The 25,614-nt window shown below is 36.4% G+C and overlaps 1 protein-coding gene across 16 annotated transcripts in view; it reads left to right on the plus strand.

Moving 5' to 3' along the window:
- The window catches only part of LOC150095834 (uncharacterized), a 1,527,755-nt gene that overhangs the window by 988,904 nt on the left and 513,237 nt on the right, over nucleotides 1-25,614 (plus strand). For 14 of the 16 annotated variants that reach the window (XM_090409494.1, XM_090409490.1, XM_090409495.1 and 11 more), the window contains one exon: nucleotides 19,812-20,031. In XM_090409494.1, the coding sequence (XP_090265620.1) occupies nucleotides 19,812-20,031 (220 nt within the window). The remainder of the gene's footprint in view (nucleotides 1-19,811; nucleotides 20,032-25,614) is intronic. The other 2 variants (XM_090409488.1, XM_090409502.1) reach the window with 1 other exon arrangement.

The raw sequence follows: 25,614 nt of genomic DNA on the forward strand, positions 1-25,614 counted from the left end.
TATATTTTCCTTGTAAAAATCTATTATGCCCTTTAATCTCAGTAACTTATAATACTGTTCCTTTAATGAACAGTGTTTGTCTGTATCTGATAAAAAAATAACTTTATAAATAAAAGTTTTCTTTGAACTTAACTGCTGTCTCTGTCTTCATTTTCATTTCTTTCCTTTGCTAGAAGTAATTCATTAATTTATATCATTTCAGTAGTTTAATATCTTCACATATATGAAAGTTTGTTGTTTTTGCCTTTTAATATTTTTCTCTATACATTAAAATTGTACATACATGTGTGTGCGCACATGATTCTCCTCTTCTTCGCTTACTTGTTGCTTAATAGATAACAAACAAATTATTCAAATGCTGAACTATAAATTAATTTCAGTGTTGTATTGGACAAATGTAGTGCATGCATGTATTTGAGTTTTTGTTGGGCTGGTCATAGAGTAATCCATTTCAATTAGCTCTAACATTTCATGCAATTATATAACGAGTACCATATTAGAAGTCTGGAAAAGTAATAACTGATTTTAAAATCAAAAAGTAATTCCCTTTCATATTGTCATTTATAGATCTCAGTTTTAATGAAAATAAACAATTTATTTATCTTATTAATGACAGTTTATGGTATTCACAGGAGAAAAAAAGTATTTGTGTTTAATACCTGAGAATTAGTACTTATATGTTAGCATAATTGAAACAAACATGCATATCATGCACAACCTTTTAGCTCAGTCCCATTCTTTTTTTATTATTACTTAGCCACTTCTGACATGTTTGTACTGAGCAATGAAAATTGTTCCTAGAAACATCATATCAGAAAAGACTAGAAAATCAATCTGTTGTGAAGAACAGTTGTGGAATATTGATTCGGTAATGAACAAATACAAAGTTTTTTCACTTGGTTATAAATTAAATTAAAGATGCCAGGAAATTATATTTTTGGTTTATCCTTTATTCAGGTGTATGCAAACAAAGTTTGCACATGAAGTATCTTCATGACTAATGCAAACCACACATCCTTTTGGGCTTTTCCCATAATGCCTAGCATCATAGGAAAAGCCACTACCCAAACCATATTTGTTCATTATTGAGGTCTCATCAGCATTAGCCAAACCCAGAAATGATACCAAGGTTGAAGTAATGCAGTATTTCCCATATTTTGCTACTATATGTGGGAAATATATGATTTCTGCATTACTTCAACCTTGGTGTCACTTCTGGGTCTGTCTCCCACAGGTGAGACCTCAATAAAGGTCAAAACCAGTCTAGGTATTGACTTTTCCCATAATGAAATGCATTATGGGATACTAAGGCTAATTTGAAGTTATTACCCTCTATTATATACAAGTAGCTTTGTTGTGAAGATACTTCATGCACAAAATTTGTTTGTTCACACTTGGATAAAGGATAAACCAAGAATATAATTTCATGCCATCTTTAATTTAATTGAACAAATACAAAGAATGAAATTGAATGAACAGATGAGAATTAATATACTGTTGATTATTAGGTGATTACTAATACAAGTAAATACTAGTTCCAAATTAATGCACATATTTCATATGAACTTCAATCTGTTATTCAGTGATAATAAATAGATTCACTACGCTGGTAGAAGTACAGTATTATACAAATTTTATATGCACAGTTAATATGTAATAAACTTTGTTAAATGCAGTATTACATCATCAGACTTTTACTGTAAGTATGAATCTGATATTGTCACTTATAAGGATTAATTTATTTTGATGTTCAGTCAACTTTCAAGTCTTCCCCTGCTTCCCCCCTCCCAATATGTTGAATTTAAGAATAACAAAAACTTTTAGTTGGATAACTTGATCAATAAAATTAATATTCATTAAATAATTTGTGTATATACACACACACACACACACACACACACACATTTTTTATGACTTCTTTACATAATAGAACCCAAGATTTAACCAGAATGCATTTTTTTAAAACTAAAAAAGTGGTTATTTTCAGGGATCGTTTTTTCCATAGGATTACATATAATACTAAAAAGATGCATTATCTTCCAACTAGAAATATATCATTAATGCTTCACCTGAGTTTAATAATCCAAAGATAATTTTATCAGAATGTTAGTATACACTACTATTTAATAATAGTGCATTTAGGAGACATTAAAAATTAAATAAGCATAATTAAATTAATTTTTACAAATATTTTACAGTACAGTAATCATCTCAAATCATTAGTTTACTGGATTTGAATTATCATATGAGGAAAGAAATTTTAACAGCTAGTCTTTTGGGCAAGCTTTGGAATAGTACACATATGTCAAAATTAGTCAAATGATGCATGTTTAATGATTGTACAACTTTGCCATGACATATCCTTTCTCTGTTCTTTTATTTCAACTTTCATTATATAATTTTTCTTATTCAAATTCTTTTGTATCACGTTTCTAATGTTTGTTAAAATCCTTAACATCCTCACCGCCATGGTAGCTCTAAAAAGTTCAAATATTGGTTTAACATAAACAAACAGTCAAGTTAAAAAGTCTCATTGAAGTGCTACCTGATTTCATTGTTTAAAAACAGTGTTCTGACTGCTCAGTTTCAAAAGTGGTCATCCTGAGCAAATATTCACGTTCATAACTTAACACATTCTAAAAGATTTGTTATCAAATCTCAACTAATAGTTAAAATTGCACAAACTGAATGGTCTAATCTTGATTCAACTATACAGTATTTAACCAGTATTCTATATTGTACTCTTCTTGTATGTACTTAGAACAGTATGCTACAATACAGTGAGAGCTTGAAAAATTAATTTTATAATCTTATTAAAGGAACCATTAAATAATGAATAATATTCTCAATGTTTTTCATAAACAAAAATATATTTAATTATTTTTTTTTTCATCTAATACCATAACAGAATGATAAATTTCAGCATCTCATAACCATGCTCTTGCCTGAAAGCAAACCTTTATCAACTTTCAGTAGTACTGTATAAGTTGTACTAGCTTCTTCTTGCATTAGATTATGATAAACAGCAGATGCATTTGTAATACAACCTTATCGAGTTTTGCATTGGACATGGTGTTTTTTAGATGTTACCTGCCATTATAAAAATATAGCTAAATGATATTATTTTAAATTATTTAATTTTGCTGTGAATTTATTTAGTAATTTAATTTCGCTTTAAGATTTTATTTTTGTAGGTAACTCTGTACGATGACGTTCTCTTGACTATTTTCCAAAAAAAAAAAAAAAAGGGGCGACTACACTTCAGACGAACTCATAAATATTTTATATGCATTAAAAACTCCGACACTTGTGTTCACTATGGTAATTGTTGGAAATGACAAAACGTTAAAGACTTGCTTCTCCGATGGTCATTCTTTAGCCCTAAATTAATATATATTATATTATATTATATATAATATATATATATATATATATATATTATTTTTCATTTTGTATTTTTGCTAAATTTGTCATTAGTGTAAATTTAGGGGCTTAATTATTATTAATGCAACAGATTGGTTTATTTTGTACTTATTCAAAATAGTTATCTGGGATTTTATTGTTGTTCTTTATCAAAAGTAAAAGACTGACATATTTCACCTAAGAAATGCCTCTATAGCATTTGTTAATTGAAAAACCTAGGTTCAGTTCTCATGATATAAGGAAGTGGTATACAGAGGTAGCAGTTTTTTCCTTTCGAAACTTAGATTTTTTTCTTCTGCAAAACAGGCCAGAAAACATATCATTAACAGATAAAAAAAAAAACATTTCTTGAGTGAATTGGATTGTACAGTGATCTCTTGTGACTTCACATTTAAAAAAAAAAAATTCATGTTATGGTTTCTTTGGAGAATAATATTCACAGACAAGTAGGGATGGTAAAAAATGCATTGAAATAAATTTAATGAACATTAATATAGAGATTCACTACAAACCATTTAAACATGGAAATTGGAATGAGTCCTTTACATATTGTATGTTATCTATCTATCTATTTTGCATTGCTTGTAGTCAATTATTGGAAGAAAGCATCAAAAATACAGGAGCTAAGCCATCTTAGTAATTCCCAACCTTATGTAAAACTAGATCTATATGTCTGTTGCATCCCATGTCATTGAATAACTTTACAATTTTTTTTTTAAAATAAGTTAAGACTTTTTCTCCTAAGTAGCATATGCCTGTTACTGCATTCTAAGTTATATCACTAAAATATTCTGAAATATTCTAGCTGAAAGAAAATCAGAGGAAGCCTTTGTTAAGGACATGAAAAAAAAGGAAAGTAGCAAAATATTCGGGGGACTACTGAAATGCTTAGAAATGGAGGAAACAATATGGTAAAAGGAATCCGATGATAAGGACTCCGTAGATGTCTGGTGTAACTACTTTGAACAGCTCCTAAATGAATGAGAAATGTAACCAGGAGTATATATATCATAGTTAAGGTACAAAAAAACATCAAAAACATGAATGTGAAAAGGCAGTTGAAATAGATAATATTTGACAAGAACTGTTCTTATAGTATAAAAGGTTTATATTGGCTGCACTACATAATTCAGAAAGCCTGGTCAGAAGGACAGGTTCGAGATGATTGGAGCATTGTTCTCGTACTAACAAGGGAAATAAAACTGAATGCAAGAATCACAAAGGAGTGTAGGAAAATTCCAGGTAAGATGTACACACGCATAATTGAGAAGAGGCAAAAAAAATTATTGAAGAGAAATTTCTAGAACTAACTGGGATCAAGCCAGCAGGAGGTCATCAGGATCAGATTTTCACTTAAGACAAATATTATTATTATTATAGAACTGTTTGTTACATCAATAGATACAAAATATTAATAAATGCAAAGCTAACGTTTTGTTCAGAAATCACAAGAAGTAGGAATGATTGTTTAAGCTTTGTAAATCTCCCAAAAATGTATGACAAGAAAAAATTCTACTAAACACTAAAATTATATTGCCTCTTATATGGATGTTATGTTGGTAAATACACAGTCTGTGTTTGAGTTTTAAGTCAGCAGTTGGAAATGAAGGAAATACAGGAGGATGGTATCATATCAAATAAGTTGTGAGACAAGAATGTGCATCTTCTCCACTGTTATTTACGATCTGTATGGTTCATATTATGAAGGAAAGTGGGATTAAACCTGATCAAAATTGGAGATTTCAGCTCTTTACTTTATGCAGGTGATATTATAATCCTGAATAAAGTCTGAAGGATTCCCTGAGTGCATTGCATTATGGGATACCAAGGCAATTGATGTGAAGTCATTATCCTCTATATACAAGTAACTCAGTCGTGAAGTGACTTCACACTCAAACTTTGCATACACTTGGATAAAGGATGAAAGCAAGAATATAATTTCTTCACATCTTTAATTTATAGTATAACCAAGTGAAAAAACTTTCAACGGCGAGTGGTTAGCGTATCCGCTCTCCAGCCAAAAGGCTGTAGGTTCGAATCCCACCGTGGGCATGGATGTTTGTGATTGTCTGTGGAAAAACTAATGGTGGTGGTGGTGGTCGTCTGTGGATTGAGTGGTGGAGACAGAGCTGTAGAGCAGGAGTCCTCCCTCGATGAGTCTTTGGACTCCCTGGAGGTGTCAAATAATAATAATAATAATAATTATATATGGAAATATTACTTCTGCATTTGTTGAATAATTTTAATGGTATAGATGACTGATAAGGAAATAACTATTTATTAACTTACTGCTGATATTTTGCTGATATTCTGTTCAACATCTTCAGAGCATGAAAACCATTTGTCACAGTATGCAAAACAACAACAATCTGGTATAACAATGGGACTAGTCCGAATTGTAACGTACAACACAAAGACTAAAGTCCTAATTAGGTGCCATCTAAGTTGGGTAAAAAAAAAAAAAAGAGAGAGAAAGCAGGTATTAATCAGGTTTTCAGATGACTGTCTCCCAAATCTTGGACAAATTTATACAGCTATACTTGTTGAGGCTTGGAGTATGTTTCAAAGCTTCTGTTGATTCCAAGAAAAATCTCTCTGACTTATGACTTCTGTGCAGCCCTTTTGTTTTTGTTTTTCAATTGATCCTGTGTGCAGGGGTATCCAAGGCATGGTTTGCTAGACCCAACTTGCCATAGTGATAGTGCTGGATGTATTTTTTTATGTTCATTGAGTCAGTCTGTCTGTCTAGTAACCTCGATCACACGAACAGGGCACTTCCTAGACTCCTGGATGTGGCAAAGAAGAGATTCCGTCCCTGGGTGAACAAATGAGAGTTGCCAATTTGACATATGGTTTAAATACAGTGCAAGTTAATGTTTATTAAGCACTCTAGATATCTTTTCAGATGTGAAAAGATACATCTTTCCCAAGTGTAAGCTGATGCACTTCAGGAGGATGAGATCATATACTGTGTACTATATTAATTGAATTGAACTGCAAGAAATTTGATGAGGCAAGGGACTTGGAGGTTTGTGGACAGAGAACTTGAGTTTAGAGGGCATATTATAAAGGTGGCCAAAACAGCACATCAGATTACATGGTTGTTGAAGAACACACTGACAAGCAGGGATAGGGAAGTTATTGTTCCACTTTATAAGGCATTAATATGGCCACATTTGGACTATTGTGCACAGATCTTATCACCCGGATTCCTTGATGAAGAAATGGTGGAGAGGATCCAGATGCAAGTGACAATGATTGTTGCATGTCTGTGGAATGTTTCCTGTGAGGAAAGATTGAAGGTCTGTATGCTCCAAAAACTGGCTAATAGGCATGAGAGAGGAGATATGATAGAAGCATATAAAATTATTAAAGGGTTTTTTATAGGATTGATACTGATGACTTTTTTTTTTCTGTTCAGAGCAGGAAGGGAGAGAACAGGGGTTATCCCTGGAAATTGTGTAGGAGTGTGGGTAACAAAGGTGTTAGGACTAGATTTTTTGCTTGGAGGGTGGTGAATGTGTGGAATGCATTGCAAGAGGTGGTTGTGAGTGCTTCATATATGAATGATTTTAAGGAGAAGTATGATAGGAATTGTGTGAATAATGGTTAGTGTGTCAATGTAGGATCTCCTCTGATGTCTTTCTGACTCCATGTAGACAATTATAATAAGAGTAATAATAATAATAGTTTTGTTCATTAATTTATTGTATTTTTTCCCATATTCTAAGTAGAAACCATCAGGCTGTGGGTTCAAATACCACCATGAATATTGGATGTTTGTGATTGTCTTTACGCCTGAAGTGGCTTGAAAACGTTCCATATTTGATCTTTTATATATATATATATAATTAAAAATAAATAAAAAAATCCTTAGTCTAGTCATGGTACTAATGTACTTTAGGTTTATAATTTTTTGTGGGAGGGAGTCACTTCATTATTTTTTTAAATGACCTGTAACTTCCCCACTGCTGGGTAAAGGCTTCTCCCTTTCATTGCAGGAGGGTTGGAGCTACTTCTCTCATGGTGACCCACTCCATCTTGGGAGAATGTATTCATACTTGTCTGGATGAATGCATGAAGGTGAAAGACAATTGCAAACATCCATGCCCTAAGTGGGATTCGAACCCCATGGTCTCTTGGCTGGGTAGTGGATACACTAACCACTCAGGCTGGCAGTGAGTCACATAGAATATGGAAAATGTAAACTGCATCCTGAACAGAGAACCTATAGAACAAGGAAAACATTTCAGCTATTTACTATTTAGGTGCAATTTTTAGTGAAGATGGCCAATTAAATATGGAAATAGACAACAGAATTAGCAAAACTGGTATGGCAGGAAGTCCACTGCATAAATTTATATGAAATTACAGAGAAATTAATCAAAACACAAAACTAGCAGTATACAAGACAGTGTTCAAACCAGTTTTAACATATTGATCTAATAACTGAGTTAGAAATAAAATACTTAAAACTGGAAAGACTGGAAACCACAGATATGAGAGTTGTGAAGAAGATTAGAGAAATGAACAGTTGGCATCAATGGCAGTATGATATTGAAAATAAGTATTAGGAAAGAACTTTATATTATTTGCATTCATGAATGTGCTATCAGAACTAATCTCAGGTAGTATGGTGATTTAAAACAGAATGGGAGCAGAAAAGTTAGTAAAACAAGTCTTTTTTTTTTGCCAAGATGGCAGGCAGAAGACCCTGAGGAAGGCCATTATGTAGGTGGATTGATTCAGTAACAAGTGCCTTAGAAGAAAAAAATATAAGATCTGATAATATTGGAGTCTTGGCAGATAACAGGTTAATTTGGAGGAACATTATCAATTATGTAGCATTTTCATTTCATGCTATCATAATATCCTGTACTCTCCCCCTGGTGGTTAATATTAGGAATTTCATGGTGATGACCACCAGTTAGGCTTATTCAGTTATACTTGACAAAAAATTATATTCTTTTTTGATCCTTTATCTAAAAAATCTCCATGACTAAGCTATTGATTTCACATGAATTCCCTTAGCATACCATAAAGCAAAGTATACGAGGGGAGTGTTCAAAAAAGAGACAAAACTTTTTAAATAGCATGCCAACCAGCACAGAGAGTGTGCTATGGCTACTGTGCACACCTAGCAGCAGGTTTTGACAACAAACTGCCATTTGCCCTGTTCTGCTATGAGCATTAGTCGTCGAGTTACATCCACTGAAGTGATCATGTGCACAAGCTGTTCGTTGGATTAGTGACAATGAAAGAGCTCGAAGAAAGTGTGTCAGAAATTTTGTTGCAAACTTGGTAAAAATTTTACACAGCCATTTTATTTGCTTAACCAAGCATATGGGAAGGTTATATGAGCCGAATGCAGTGCGATGAGTTTAAGCATTTAAAAAAGAACAGAACGTTGGTCAGTGAAGATCCCAGGTCTGGACGACTTTCCACATCAACAGATGATGACCGTGTCAAGAGAGTTTGTGCTATGATTCATGGAAATCGTTGTTTAACTTTCCAGGAAGTTGCTGACAAAGTGGGCATTAGCATAGGATCTTGTCATCAAATTTTGACTGAAAAACTTCAGATGTGTCATGTCAGTGCAAAATTAGTGCCGTGTTTGTTGACTGACAATCAGAAAGAGAACTGTGTTGAAATTAGTCAGGAACTGCTTTCCAGTACAAATGGTAATGAAAACTTTCTTAAGAACATCATAACAGGAAATGAGATATGTGTTTATGGCCATGATGTTGAAACCAAGATGCAATCGTCACAGCGAAAAATGCAATAAGAGAACTGCGGGTCCATCACAGAAAGTTGTGTTCCAGGAAACATTCCAACAATGGAAGAAATGTTGAGAATGGTGTATCACCAGTAAAGGGGACTACTTTGAACTGGACAGTGCTTAAAATGTTGTAAAATGAGCAATACAGTCTTTATAGCAAAAGTTCGGTCTGTTTTTTGAACATGCCTTGTATTTTCCTTTATGTATGTATATTGCTATGCATTATGCAAGGGTCAGTTTCCAGATTATTTTTGACCTTCATTGAGATTTCTTTAGTGGGAACCAGATCCAGACGATATCAAGGTTAAATTAACGTATAAATCATGTATTTTCCATGTACAAGTAGTAAAAAGTTGTATCTTGTCTTATTCAGATACTAAGACTGTTACACCTTTTTACTACTTGTATGCAGAAAACATATGACTTCTGCATAATTCAATTTTACTATCTCCTATATCTTACTTCGACTGTGAGGCCTCAATAATATTTAAAACTAGTCTGAGTAATGACCCTTCCCATAATACACTGGTGTTCAAAAGCTACAGACAAACTACATTTTTACCTGTATATGAAAAGATTTTCATGACTACAGCCAAATGTGGACATAAATTTATTGCCAGCATACTGATAAATTATAGTACTCAAAAAGTGTGTTATAAATTTCATACAAATTAAATTGCAATATGTTTTTGGCAAAAGTTACAAATTTCCTAAGGACATGGTCAAGGAATTAATGTACAATGCTTACAGAAAACTATGCACAAATACATTTCGGTATCTCACAACGTTGTACCATGCTTAGCACCAAGTGATTTAGGAGTTCCTAAGGCAAGCTGATCTCTCCTCTTTCAGAGCAAGGATGAGGCCTTGTTTGTTTTCTGGAGGAGAATTTCGAATAGCAGTGTGCACTATTGCATCCCAAATGTGTTCTATGGAGTTGAAATCTGGGAAGTGTGCTAGCCACTCGATTTAATTAATATCCTCAGTCTCCAGAAGTATCTCCACTGCTCATGTATGATGTGGTGCAGCATTGTCATCCATAAAAATGAATTCTTCACATATAGCCCCACAGAATAATCAAATATGATGTTCAAGACCATCATTGTAATATTGTTTATTCATAGTCCCTTTTTCCAGCACTTGTAGCTTGGTGCATCCATTAAGCATAATGCCTCCGCAAACCATGACCCAAGCACTGCCTTATCTGTCCCTTTCATGAACATTCTTGCAATGGTAATCAGTACCACTTTCATGCCAGATCAAATTGTAGTAACCAAATCTGAGCCCAGTAATCCAACCGTGGTCTGAACGAGGCTTTATACGAGGAATCACCATTCTTCCATCTCTGCTGGTCAGCATCCTTCTCAATAATGCTGCAGTTATCCCCTAAACTTTAAGTTTCTATCAGTCATCTTCCTGAGGTCACCTTGCCTCCTCCACTTCCTCTTATACAGTTGGATCTTACATTTGGTTGCATTTAACTGAAATCCCCATTCATTTGCCCATATGTTCAGCTTATTCAAATCCTATTGAAGGGCTACTACATCAACACTGTTACTAATAACCCTTCTCACCTTTACATCATCTGCAAACAACTGAATATCTCCTTGCAATACAGGTACTAACAATACTGACCCCCTGTGAAACCCTTATAACTTTCTGCTTCTTTGATGCTGCTCCCTTGTACACAACTCTATCAGACAGCCAATTCTCAATCTAATTCACTAACCTGATAACTGAACTCATTATTCTGTAACTTAAATATCAGCTTATTATGTGGTCAATGCCTTTATAAAATTTTTAAAAAAATGGCAGTATATACACCTTTCCTTCATTAACCACTCTTGTTACTTTATTATAAAATGCAACCATATTACTTAAATAAGAGTGCTCCTTATCAAATCCATACTGACCCTCACAGATAACATCATCTTTGCCTGTCCAATGCTATATATGATCTCTCACTAATTTCTCCAAAATCCTAACAATTGCAGAAGAAATACAAACTGGTTTATAGTTTGGCACATCCATTCTACCACCGCCCTTATGCAGTGGCAGTATACCCCCTTTCACATCTTGGGCACTTTCCCCATAGCCAGGGTCTCATTGAAAAGCTAAGTCAATGGAGCTCTCAGGTCCTTAGCACATTCCCTTAAAACATATGGCTGAATTCCATCCAGTCCCATTGCCTTATTGACATCTAGAGTATTTAATATTTGTAACATACTCTCCTCATACTCTTGTAAACCTTGAACCCTACTCATCCTTGTATTAATAAAACCTACTTTTCCAGGATAGCATACCCAAATAACATGATTATTAAATAACTCCACTATATCTTCGGCATCAGTTACTCTACTCCCATCATCCACAATCATTTCTCTTATTTGCCTCATAACAAAAGGATTGTTATGTGGCAATTAGAAAAAAATTAGCTAATCTCTTCTCATATTCAAGCCTTCCTTAGTATGTTGGTTACTTTCCTGGCCCGAGTCTTATATTCCTTATGCAGTGGCTCTCTACTTTTTCTGTAACCTCTTTTACATTGCAGTTCCCTGATATTGTTTGTCATTCACTTTAAACCAAATCTTGTTCTCTTTTTCTTTAAATGTATAAAACTTACCATTATTTTTAATGAACATTTTTCACTAGTTCCTATGCAATGGTGCTATTTCACCCTTCCAATTCTTCCATCCATGGAAATGCCCAAAGCTGATATTTTCTAAGATTACTGTAATCACCTGCCTATAATTCCACATAAATTCTTTTCCTCCTTGTTATTTCTGCATTTGTGTCCGTCCCACAAGTCCCTCTCCAACAAGGGATGACATGTAAGTTGCATTCAGATCCTCGGATGCTAGGAGTAAATCCAAAACTCTCGAGCTTCATGTTCCTTCTGCTACATATTTGCCTAAACCTTTTGTCTGTCAAGAATTCCATAAATTCCATTCTCATACTACTATATGCTGTTTCCTCTTCCTGGTTTATGCTGCTGTAGTTAAAATCTCTCATAATGATCACTTGTTTTGCTCTTGCCAAGCTCAACATTTTCTGCTCTTCACCATCTTGGTTGCCTCGCCTGTAGCAAGAACCAACTAACTATCCTATCCTGCCCACCTCACAACATATGCTGTGAAAATCATTAGTGGCATTTCCATCCAAATACTCCACTCTGAGAGGACACATCTCATCACTTATCATAAACAATACTCTACCACTCTATTGCCCTTAGTATCCTGCCAAAATATGTCATTGTTTCACTGATCCAATGATCTTTGGACCTAGCTGAAGCTATCAGTGTCACTATTTGCCAAACTCCAACTTCATTTATTCCTGATACGCCTGGCATTTTTATAAAGAAATATCAAGGCATTGTATTTCTCTACTTATTATTCTCTCCTGTTGAACTCTGCATCGCTAATCTCCCTAGTGATTTTTCTCACAATAGGCCATCCCTGCTTCCATCCACCCTGACAACTGTAATTTCTTGGCACTAATACTCTCATTTGCTCTGAAAACAACATTCTCTCCAAATGTTTTACATCCTTCCTCATTCAAATGCAGTTCCGTCTCTTATATACAGCTCCTTTCTGTCTTCAAATGCACTCCAGACTTTCACATAATCCATGTCTCTTTTTTGACATTCTCACTATCATGCTGCTCATTGATATTTTCCTCCTCAACTCTGCATTATTATATGTGGGTAACTTGCTTACTATCTTCTCTCTCGCGTTCTTCTATACAACTTCAAGCATAAACCTCCAATCTCTTGCTATCCAATTTACACTAACTCTCATGTTATTTCTATCCACCATTGCCCTTTTATCCACACTTTGTTGTTGCTTAATTGTCATAGTCATACTCTATCATACTCCTATTCACTTTGTATCACTTAGCATTTCCAGTTTCCTGATCTCTTCTTTGCTTCTGAACTCATTTTTTAAACATTCCACTTCTTTTCTCAGTACTCCTCTCTCAACATACAACCACCTAGTCATTACCATCCTCTAAATACTACTACACTCCCTAATGGAATATCTATTTTAACATGATGCTCATCCTCAATCACAGTACTGGTTTCTCTCTCTCTGCCAGCATTCACTTGTTTCTGACACACTGTTGCTGCAGCCACTTAAATAATGTTGACATATATGCTGCTGAGCACTTACCATTTCATGCAGACATGTGCTCCCTTGTGTCTGACCTGCTGCATTTCTAAGCTGTCAAGAAACAAACATATTTAATTATTATTATTATTATTATTCAGTCCTCCAAGGAGTCAAAAGACTCATCGAGAGAGGTCCTTCCTAAGACATAAAGTCTGTCAAGACTCATCAAGGGGAGGTTCCCCCCTGAGAAACACAAAGTCTATCATACCACTCTTTAAACTCACTGACCGTTCTTGCTCCCACCAATCCATCAGGCAATGCATTCCAGAGCTCAACCACACTCCACACAAAGAAACCACTCGTTACCCACTTGCTCACAGTTTCCTTTCGTAACTTCCAGGGATGGCCTCTTGTCATCACTCCTTCCCGCTGTTCAACCAAGCGAAAGAACTCCCCAGTGTCAACCCTGTAACCACCTCTCAACAGTTTAAAAGTCTCAATCATATCACCTCTCCTTCTTCTATCCGCCAAACTCTGCAGTCTACATTCTCTCAGCCGATCCTCATAACTATCCTTGTACAGTCCTGAAACCATCTTTGTCATCCGTCTTTGTATCCTTTCCACAGTTAATTTATCCCCTTCAAATCCTGGGGACCAAATCTGAGAACAATAGTCCAAGTGTGGTCTGATCAGAGACTTATACAACGGAATGATAACCCTCTTATCTCTGCAGGTCAGTGTCCTTCTCATAATAGCAGCAATCCTCTGTGTTACCTTCACCACCTTTGCAATATGTCCCCTAAACTTCAGGTTTCTATCAATCATCAACCCCAGATCTCTTATCTCCCCTACTTCCTCCAGTATAACTCCTCCCATAGAGTATGCAGCATTCCATCGATGTTTCCCAAACCTCAAGACCTTACATTTTGCTTCATTAAACCGATACCCACATTCATTTGCCCATCTATCTAGCTTATTTAAATCCTCTTGCAGGGCTACCACATCTGCACTATTACTAATAATCCTTCCCAGCTTCGCATCATCTGCAAACAACTGAATATCTCCCTGCAATCCACTGGCTATGTCATTGATATAAAGGTTAAACAATATAGGTCCTAGTACTGAGCCCTGTGGGACCCCACTTGTAACCCTCTGCCTCCTGGAAACTGCTCCACCATACACAACTCTCTGATACCTATCAGACAGCCAATCCTGAATCCAGTTGACCAATCTGATATCCAGACCCATGTGCTGCAACTTAAATATCAGCTTATCATGTGGCACCCTGTCAAATGCCTTCGCCAAGTCTAAGAAAATTGCAGTATATGCCTTTCCCTCATCTAATGTTCTTGTAACTTTATTATAAAAGGCTAGCATATTGCTAAAACAAGAGTGTCCTTTCACAAATCCATGTTGATTCTCACAGATAACATTACCCTCATCTGCCCAATGCTGTATATGGTCCCTCACTACTTTCTCCAAGATCTTAACAACTACTGATGACACACAGACTGGCCTATAATTAGACACTTCCAGTCTGTTACCACCCTTATGCAATGGCACTATCTTACCTTCCTTCCATTCCCTGGGCACCTTTGCCAAAGCCAGACTTTCATTGAAAAGCCACGTTAAAGGCACTGCCAATTCCCTAGCACATTCTCTCAAAATTCGTGGTGAAATACCATCCAGTCGCACAGATTTACTGACATCCAGAGTACTCAGTATCTGAAGCACACTCTCCTCCTGTACCTCCAGACCTCGAACCAGTCCTATCCCTCTAGCATTAAAACTGACTCCTCTAGGATGAAATACTCCAATAAAGTGTTAATTGAACAATTCCACTATGTCCTCTGCATCAGTCACTCTCTTCCCATTTTTATCCCACAATATCATTCTTCCACAGTCATTTCTCCTCCTACTGGCCACATAGCTAAAAAATTCCTTAGGATTTTCTTTGGATCTTAGGGCCAATCTCCTCTCATATTCCAGTTTTGCTTTCCTTACCACACTAGTCACTCTTCTGGCCTGTGTCTTATATTCCTCATGCATCTCTTCACCTGTCTCCTTATATCTCTTCCATAGCCTCTTTTTCGCATGCAATTCCTGTTTAATATTGTTTGTCATCCACTTTACTTTAAATTGCGTCCTCTTCTTCACTCGTGGTATACAACCTACCATTGCTGATAACAAATATTCTTTCACAATTTCCCACGCATTAACGATATCCCGGCCTTCCAATTCCTCCCTCCATGGAACTTCCCGAAGTTGTCGTCTAAGACTATTATAATCACCTGCCTTATAATTCCACATAAGTTCCCGTCTCTTTGATACTGCTGCATGTCTATTCATTTTCCAAGTCAACACCATATGGTCACTCTCTCCAACTGGTGGGAGAGACGTCAACTCAGTTATTATCAACTCTTCTGATGCTATAACCAAATCCAAAACTTTTGAACCTCTTGTTCCCTCTGTTACATGTTGCCTAAGACATTTGTCCCTCAAGAATTCTAGAAATTCCATTCCCCTATTGCTACATGCATCTTCCTCTCTCCAAGTTATACTAATGAAGTTAAAATCTCAGATAACAATCATTCTTCTTGCACTTGCCAAACTTAGCTGTCTAAACATCTCCTGGTCCCCATCCTCTGTGCTCCTGGGTCTGTAGCAACACCCCACTAAATATCCTGTCTTGCCTACCTCTACCTCACACCATACGCTCTCAAAATCATTTGTCTCACTTCCTTCCAAATTCTCCACTCTTAGAGGACATAGGTCATCACTTATCATAAGCAGCATCCCACCACCACGCTTTCCCCTCCTATCCTGACGAAAAGTGCTATACCCAGCGACTTCTATTCCTGTTGTTATGTGCCCTTCTGTCAACCACGTCTCAGTGATTGCAATAATTTTTGGCCAAGCTGATGCTATCTGCGCCACCAATTCCTCTCCCTTATTCCGGATACTCCTGGCATTAGTATAAAGCATATAAATGCCATTGTTTCTATACCCAGCATTGTCTCCTCTATTCTCCACTGGGCTTAGTGTTACCTGAAATTGTCTCCCTTCTCCCAAGTATCCATTCCCACAAAAGGCCACCCCTGCTATCATCCTCCCTGGGACACACTGACTCGTTCAGAACAGCTATCTCTCCAGGTGCCTACGTCCTTCCTCATTCAAATGTAAACGGTCTCTCGCATACAGTTCCTCTCTTTCCTCAAACGCACTCCAAGCATCCACATATACCAGTCCTCTCTTGTCACACATTCTCGCTATTATGCCATTCAATATCGCCGCTCTTCTTCTCAGCTCATCTTTATCATATCTAGGCAACACGCACGCTATTTTTCCTCTCTCTGTCTTCTTCCGTACAGTCTCAAGCAAAAATCTCTTATCTCTCACTGTCCGACTTACATTACCACTCAAGTCATTCGTTCCTACCATCACAATCATCTCATCCACCCTTTCACCTCTCTTAATTGCCATAGCCACTCTTTCTATTGTTCCTCCTGGCAAACACTCCTCACACATCCTATCTTGAACACCACGGATCATTGAGTCGCCATACATTATACCTCTTACCATTCCCTCGCTCCTATTGTTTCCATTCTCTCCTCTTCTTTCATTCCCATACCTCTCTCTTCTACTGTTTCCTTTCTCTCCTCTTCTAGCATTCCCATACCTCTCTCTCATTCCATCTCTCCTACCGTTTCCATTCTCTCCTCTTCTAGCACTTCCATATCTCTCTCTCATTCCGTCTCTCCTACTGTTTCCATCCCCTCGTCTGCTAGCATTCCCATACCTCTCTCTCATTCCCTCTCTTCTACTGTTTCCATTCTCTCCTCTTCTAGCACCCCCATACCTCTCACTCATACCCCCTAAATTCTCTCTCTCTCCTACTCTGATTTGCCTTGCATTTATCTTTTCCATTCTCCTAATCTTATCTTTCATACTTCTGCTCTCATTCACAAGACATTCCACCTCCTCTTTCAACTCATCTATCTCCCTCTGCAGGTCAGTCACTCTTAATCTAAATTCACTCTCCCAAACAAAATCATCTCCTAAACTTTCACAGTCACTCACACCTTCCACACTATCAACTATTATTTTCTCATTCTCTCCTATCACACCACTTGTCTTCCTACATTCATTCCCCGTTCCTGGAGCTACAAAGTAGGATATCGATATATCTAATATACTTATTTCCTCCAACTGCCTGCATTTTGCACACATACGCTCTCCACTCTCTTTAACAAGCCACATATGTAATTCCTGAGACGCATACATGCTGCAAGTACTGCAGGCCACAAAGTCCCTTATGATAATGCTAATAATTGAGTTCTTAAATGGCGGAGGACTTGGCGTTACGCCACTTGCAACTGCTGCTGAATCCACCATCATTCCTTACTGCCGAGTAGCGTAATCTTTAAAATTATTCAATTAATAAATAAGAGGAAAAAAAAGTACAAACATCAGAACATTTAAGTACTAAATATAATTAAATAAAATGAAATATAACTAAATACAGTAACTTAGCTTCGTTTTGTCTTCCACCATTACGCGTTCGATTCCAACGGTACCGAAATGTATTATATCGCGACAGCAACTAACTTCCAAAAAACAACCACTGAAGTACACTCGTATTCTGAGAAACATTTTAGCACTCAAAAACGTAGAAAAACGGGGGCAAAAAGCGGACTATTCACCGATTAAAAATCACTTGATTTTTATGCTTGCATAGTTTACAGATCACATTGTTTTGCTCAGTGCAAGCTTCAACTGTCAGTAAAAAAGAAGCGTCATTAATAAACCTAGAAAGCCTTACAATCACACAGTCACACTATGCAATTAAAAGTAAATATGATTCTACTAAACTGCAATCAGTATTGCCAATTACTACAAAAAATAGCATTTATCTTTTCCAAAGCTGTTTCCCAATGGCCTAGTGTAATAACCCTCTAGAATAAAAATCTTGAGTGAAAAACTGTCATGAAACTCTATTGAAAAAACCAAGTGAAAAAACTATACAATTAGGCATATGTAAAACCATTTTGCAAGCTGCTGTTAGTTTTTTATAAACAGCTAATTTTTAAAAATGACTCCATTATGTTTAGGTGATTTCTGAAGGCTTCATAATTTTTTTTGAACACATGTAATCTTATTGTTTAATATCTTTAACCTTAGTTAAAGTGATAAAAATAGGAATTCTGTCGTTTTATTTTTCTAGTAGGCTGCAGAGAAAGTAAATCCTTGTATTTAATACCTGGTTTGCTGTATTCTGCATATAATGACGAATAAACTTCTCTTTTAGGATAACCATTCCAGATAATTTTTTATTTTTTACTATGGTTCCTCAAGATGAAATAGTTTTGCTGTATTCTTTAAAAATATTTTCTGTTGAATTTTTAATATGCATGATGAAAACATTTGTCATGGAGATAGTAGCCTGTATGATGCAGTACTTGCAGAATGATTTGAATAGGCTGGAATTGTGGGCATGGGAATATGGGTGTCAGCTCAATGTCAGTAAATTTAATGCCATTCACTTCAGCATGATTAGATATCCAATATCGTATTGTATTGCCGGATTATGCTAGAAAAAACCTGATCAGGTTAGAGATCTTGTAGTGTTAGTAGAGGAAGTTGAAGTTCAGGGGCCATGAAGCAAAGATTGCAAATACAACTCAAAAGATAATTGCAATGCTGAAAGGAACATTCACATGTAAAGATAAGGATGCCATTTTGCCTCTTTACAAGGCCTTGATAAGACTTCACTTGGACTATTGTGCACAGGTCTGGTTTTCTGCTTTCCATTATGATTCTGATATAGTGGAGAGAGTGTTAAAAATGTATCAGGATTATGGAATATAATGGGCTGATTATGAAGACAGATTGAGAATTTGTAAATTGTAGACACTGGCAAACAGGAGAAAGCGGATTATATGATTGAGACTTACAAATTTCTGAAAGGGTCATACAGGATTTCAGTTGATGGAATTTTTCAATTTATGGAGAAAGGACAAGAGGGCATCCTTGGAAACTGAGAATGGGGTAAGGGCTTGATTTTTCTCTCATAGGATGGTGCATGATTTAAATGGATTGTCATTGGATGTTGTGAGTGGAAGCAATGTGATTGATTTCAAGAATAAGTATGATAGCTAGTGCATGTAGTATATGGCCTCCTGCAATGAGTCCCTGACTCCTTGGAGGTCTCTCTTAATAATAATAATAATAAAAATAATATTTGTTTTGAAATAATATAACTACTACATATTTAAATGTTCAAATTGTTTAGTTTTATAAAATAATTTTTTGATTTCCTTGCAAGTTCTTTAAAATTTTGGTATCAGAATGCTTTTCATCAAAGATGCAGTGTATTTTATTCTCTTAATATCATACTTATGTTACATTTAAATGTGTCATATATGTCTATTTGAAGTAATGAAAAATATTTTAATTATATTTGCTTTTACTTCAAAATATTAATATTTATTTTTAATTAGGCTCAACCTATCCCACCTGAATTGGTAACAAAACTACTTGGTAACCGTGTTGCTGTCAGTCCAATTGTTACTTTGGAACCCCGGCGACGAAAATTCCATAAACCAATTACCTTCACCATTCCTGTACCCCAAGCAGCTACAAAAGGCATGATAAACCAGTATAGTGGTGATGCACCAACACTGAGGTTGTTGTGCAGCATAACAGGTAGTACTAAGACAGGTTTGTCTCCCTTTCTGTCTGCCTCTGCATTTCTTTCTTGACAGTGCTCTTCCTTATACTGAGTATTTTAGTATAATATTTAAATTTCAGACTTCTTTAGTTTATTTATCAATGGTCAGTTTTTGCTATTGTTATATCATGCTAATAATTCTCATTAATTTGCCCTATTTATTTAGTTAATAACACCACTACTTTAGTAAAACATTAACAAAAAGTCCTTTACCTTTTTGCTTGTGATTCCCAAACAGTGGCCTCTAAAAATAATGCAAGGGACGATATGCTGCTGCTAAAATAACAATAAAATGCTCCTCCTATACCACACTTGCATACAATTGTCTATATGTAGCCTGATTGAGGGCTTATACAATGAACTTTAACCCCTTGCTTCTACATGTCAAGGTCCTCCTCATCACTTCCATAACTTATTATGATGTCCTCACAGTTCTAGAAATATGACCCCCTAAACTTCAACTTTCCCTCCACTCCCACAACCAAATCTCTCATCTCCTCTGCATCCCACTCTTGCTAAGCAAATTTCATAACCTTAAACTCTACAACACTGAAGTGGTAGCACTGCATGCTTGTTCACTCACACAGTATATTCAGATTCTCCTGTGACCACAACATTTTTCCCTACTCCTTATAGTTCTCCCCAAGTTTGGCATCATTTGCAAACTCTTACGTATCCCCATTAATATGTGACTTAAACAATAAGTCCCAAACAGATCCCTGCAGTAAACCAAGAGTTACTTTCCTCTTTTAGTTTACCACTTCTTCCCCCCCCCCCCATACGTAATGCTGACACCTATCTAACAGCCAGTCACATACTCAGCTCATTAATCTATTATTTAACCCCATCCATTTCAGTTTAGTTACCAACTTGCCATGTGGCAATCTATCCAAAACCTTTGCATAATCTAGATATGTCACTATTTTCATTTCTTTATACAATGCATATGTCACCTTGTTATATAGAATGTTTCACTCATAGGAGGTCTTAAGTTATCTTTTATTACAGGCATAATATACAAGATAGACAAACGTAATTGTGGTAGTACATACCATGATCGATCCAATGTATCACATCACAACAAATGCCGGAAATGTGCTCCTCCTTCCTGTATTCACCTGGCAACCTTGCACTCCATGTTTGCGAATGTCTCAATTAGCTGAGCGTGGCTGATGTCAATTGCATCTGTGATGTTTGCTTTCAATTGCTGGAGTGTGCATGGTTTATTGGCACAGACCTTTCCCTTCAACATATCCGACAAGAAGAAGTCTGGGGGACTGAGATCTGGAAACCTTGGTGGCCATGTTCCTTTGAAGATTATACGATCTTCGAAGAAGTTTGTTACAACTGACATAGCCCTTTTGGATATGTGACAGGTTGCATGGTCTTGGCATCTCGAAAGTAGCCACGTTGTAACTCAATGTCATTCAGCTGATTAACAATGTGTCGATAATTTTGCATTGCACATCTATGTTCACGGTTATTTCAAAGAATATGGAATCTATTATGCACATGTGCAACAAGCTGCACTGCACTCCAATCTTGAGGTCTTGCAGCAGATGTTCATGAATCTCATGTGGATTCACTTCGTCCACAAGTGTGCATTCTGAAATTGACATACCCGGACAGGTGGAACCATGCTTCATCTGAGAAAAATGTTATGTCCAGGATGTCATTGTTTTCAGCCTAGAATGTCTGAAACCAATTGCAGTAAGACACCCTTTTTGCAAAATTGGGCCCCTGCATTATGGACGCTCAATATGGGTGAATGCTTTTTTTTTTTTTTTTCCCCTCTGTGACAAGTCGAAGGTGATAGGCCAAATTCTTGGGACAGTCACCATAAGGACTTGCTTGGTGAGTTAAACAACCTGTTATGCATGTCCTGCACTGTTTCCTTGGTCATTACGGGAGAGCTGCCCCATGGACATTCACCAATGTGCCTGTTGTCTCCAGTTTTTTCACTACCTTCTATATCGCACTTTTTTTGACGATGCTGCAACATTAAACTGTTTTCTGAAATTCAAGTGTGTAACCTTGAATGAGCCCATATTTGACTAAAAACACTTTCTGCTCAATTGTGTACATGTTTATTGCACTGAGACTGGCCACTATGGGGACAGCAATGCAGTGCCACACAGACGAGACATGCTGGAGCTGTGTTGCATTTAAACATGTCTCTGTCCATTTCTGTATTTCCGTGTGGTTGCAACTGTCTTGTTTGTATATTATGTCTATAATAAACAATAATTCAGGGCCTCCTATAAGTCAGACACCTTGTAGTACATAAGTAGATTGCTAAAACACTATTCCCTTTAAGAAATCCATCATTACTGTAACAGACAATACTGGGTTTTTTATTCCATTTCACTAGCCCTCACCAACCTCCTTAGCACCTTAACTACAACTACATAAACACAGATTGGTTTAAAATTTGAAGCCTCAATGTAATTATCCTTTTATGTAGATGAACAATTTTACCCTCTTTCTATTCCTCTGAGATTTCGTATTGTTACAAGATTGTTAAAATACTTATGCTAAGGCTGCTGTTAACTCCTGGGAATTAACATTGATATGCATTCCTACTGTCTTATTACCATTGAGTGTGCTTAATTCTTTATATATCTCCTGCTTACTCATGGCCTCTCTTCCCCCATATCCCCTACACTTGAGCTCCTTATGGTGTCACATTATGCAGATGAAATATATTGATGAATTGCTTATTGACTGCCTGAGTGATATCATCTACATTTAGTATTCTGCCATTTTCAACTACTGTCAGCATCCTCCCATAATTATTTTCTGTTTACCACATATCAAAAGATTCCTCTCTATAATTTTTCTTGCAATCATTATGTAATATCGGCACTTTCGCTGTCTTTAACAATTGAAGTCGCTATCTTGGCCTGTTCTTTTGTACTTTTCATCTTGTGCTTCTTCTATAAGCCTTGTTCCAAACCACATGTATAATTTCTTCAGTCCTCAGTTCTACGCCTCGAAACTACTGCTGCTATGTGATAGTAACAGTAGTCTTTCATCATTTAACAACCATGTTTTATTTATTCCAACAATTTTCAGGCAGATTTGTTTGTCAAATTTTGTAGTTTCTGCATGGGTTTTCTGTTAATTCTTTCATAGATTCTTTTTTTTTTTTATTATTACTACTCTTGAGATATTTGGCCTTTGGTGCATCCATTGTTCTAGTTCATTCTTGTACTTCTGTTCATAGATATTTTATTTTACTACTTGTTCAATTATTTATTATTAAGGAGAAGTGATATGATTGAGACTTTTAAACTGTTGAGAGGTGGTTACAGGGTTGACACTGGGGAATTCTTTCGCTTGGTTGAACAGCAGGAAGGAGTCATGACAAGGGGCCATCCCTGGAAGTTACAAAAGGAAACTGTGAGAAAGAGGATGAGGAGTGGTTTCTTTGCATGGAGAATGGTTAGGTTTAACCATGGAATGCATTGCCTGATAGAGTGGTGAAAGCGAGAACAGTCAGTTTAAGAAGTGGTATGATAGACTTTGTGTTTCCTAGGGGGGACATTCCTCGATGAGTCCTGATAGACTTGTGTTTCTTAGAAAGGACTTCCCATGATGAGTCTTTTGACTCCATGGAGGCCTGAATAATAATTATTATTATTATTATTAGAGACCTCCAAAGAGTCAAGAACTTATCAAGGGAAGCCACACTTGACAGACTCGCCACTTCAAGAGGCAAAGTATTCCACTCACTCACCAGAATTATAATTATTACCTCTTTCTTAACCATGAACAAACTTAACTTATATGGATGTTCCTGTATTTTCTCCCCACTTCCATATAGTGAAAAATTTCATTGCAACACATTCAGAAGTTTATAGACCTCTATCATATCACCCTTCTATCCCCGGTTAACCAGAGTAAATCACCTAATCTCAATCTGTCCTGATAATCTACATTCCAAAATCCCTATATAATCTTTATAACTCTTCTTTTGCACCTTTTTCACAGGGTTTTTTTTTTTTTTTTTTCATGTTGAGCCCATACATGAGAGGTTGGTTGTCAATCATATTAATCAACCTGCAGTATGTTAGCACCGTGTTTAGGTAGTGGGTTGAGAAAGGAGAAACTTGTTTACTTTTGATTTAAAATGCTGTATATTGTATTCCTTGGGAAATACATCAGGCAGAAGACTGTTCCACAATACAGCAGTAGCAGGGTTGAATGAGGAGGAAAAGAAATTTGTTCTGTGGGTTTCAAGGTATACAGTTCAGGTAGGTTGGGCAGCAGCTGCACTTGTTCCAACAGACAGTACTGATGAGGGTAATATTTATATAATACACATAATGCGGAAACCAAATGCTTGTGCAAAAGCGGGAGGAGTGAGTTGATAAGAGATGGATTATTAATCAGTCTAATTGCTCTCCTTTGTATTGAGTTAATCATTTTGAGGGGACTCTTAAGGACCCCATTCCAAATGTGAGAGCAGTATTCAATAGGTGGGTAGATTCATGCTTTATATAAGGTTAACAGCTGTTCAGAGGTGAAGTAATGTTTTGGATGAAAGAGAAATCCAACCTTTTTAGAAGCTGAGTATGCAGCGATTGTGATGTGTTTATGACAGGAGAGGCTTAATGTCAGGTGTTTCAAAGAAGAGCAATCTCATCTTGTCTGGAAATTTCAGAGTTGCAAAAAATAATATTGAGAGAAAATGGTTCTTTTTTGTGAGAAATAAGCCAGAATGGGTTTTATTAGCATTGAAATTGACAAGGTTAACTGAACCCTATTGGAGAATGGTTTGAAGATCTGAAACGAGGGCAGTGATGTTCGATGTTCTGTAGGTTGAGATGAGTTGTGTAGAGTAAGGTTTATCGAATGATTGCTACAAGCCAAAGAGCACAGAGTAGGAGATGTTTAGGGATGAGCTTGGCAAGAGCAAGAAGAATGATTGTTATGGAAAATTTTAACTATAGCAGTATAAGTTGGGAAGAGGAAAATGCATATAGTTGTAAGGAAATAGAATTTCTGGAATTCTAGAGGGACAAATGTCTTAGGCAACATGTAATAGAGGGAACAAGAGGTTCAAGAGTTTTGGATTTGATCATAGCAACAGAAGAGCTGATAATAACTGAAATGACATCTCCCCCCCCCCCCTTGTTGGAGAGAGTGACCATGTGGTTTTGACTTGGAGGATGAATAGACATGCAGGAGTATCAAAGAAAATGGAATTATAAGGCAGATAATTATAATAGTCTTAGATATCAACTTGGAGCAGTTCCATAGAGAGCAGAATTGGAAGGCTGCGATATCATTAGTGCATGGGCAATTGTGACAGAATATTTGTTAACAGCTATAGAGGTGCAAAGGAGCGTGTGTTCCAAATACTCGAGTACCCTGGATGTCAGTAAAGCTGGGACTGGGTGGTATTTCACCACGGGTTTTGAGAGAATGTGCTAAAGAACTGACAGCACCGCTGACCTGGATTTTCAATGAAAGTCTGGTTACGGGAAAGGTACCCAAGGAATGGAAAGAAGGTAAGATATTGCCATTGCATAAGGGTGGTAGCAGACTGGATGTGTCTAACTATAGGT

Source organism: Typopeltis vanoorti, chromosome 19 (assembly GCF_054136105.1).
Source record: "Typopeltis vanoorti isolate ZY-2024b chromosome 19, IOZ_Tvanoo_1.0, whole genome shotgun sequence".
NCBI classification, from domain to species: Eukaryota; Metazoa; Arthropoda; class Arachnida; order Uropygi; family Thelyphonidae; genus Typopeltis; species Typopeltis vanoorti.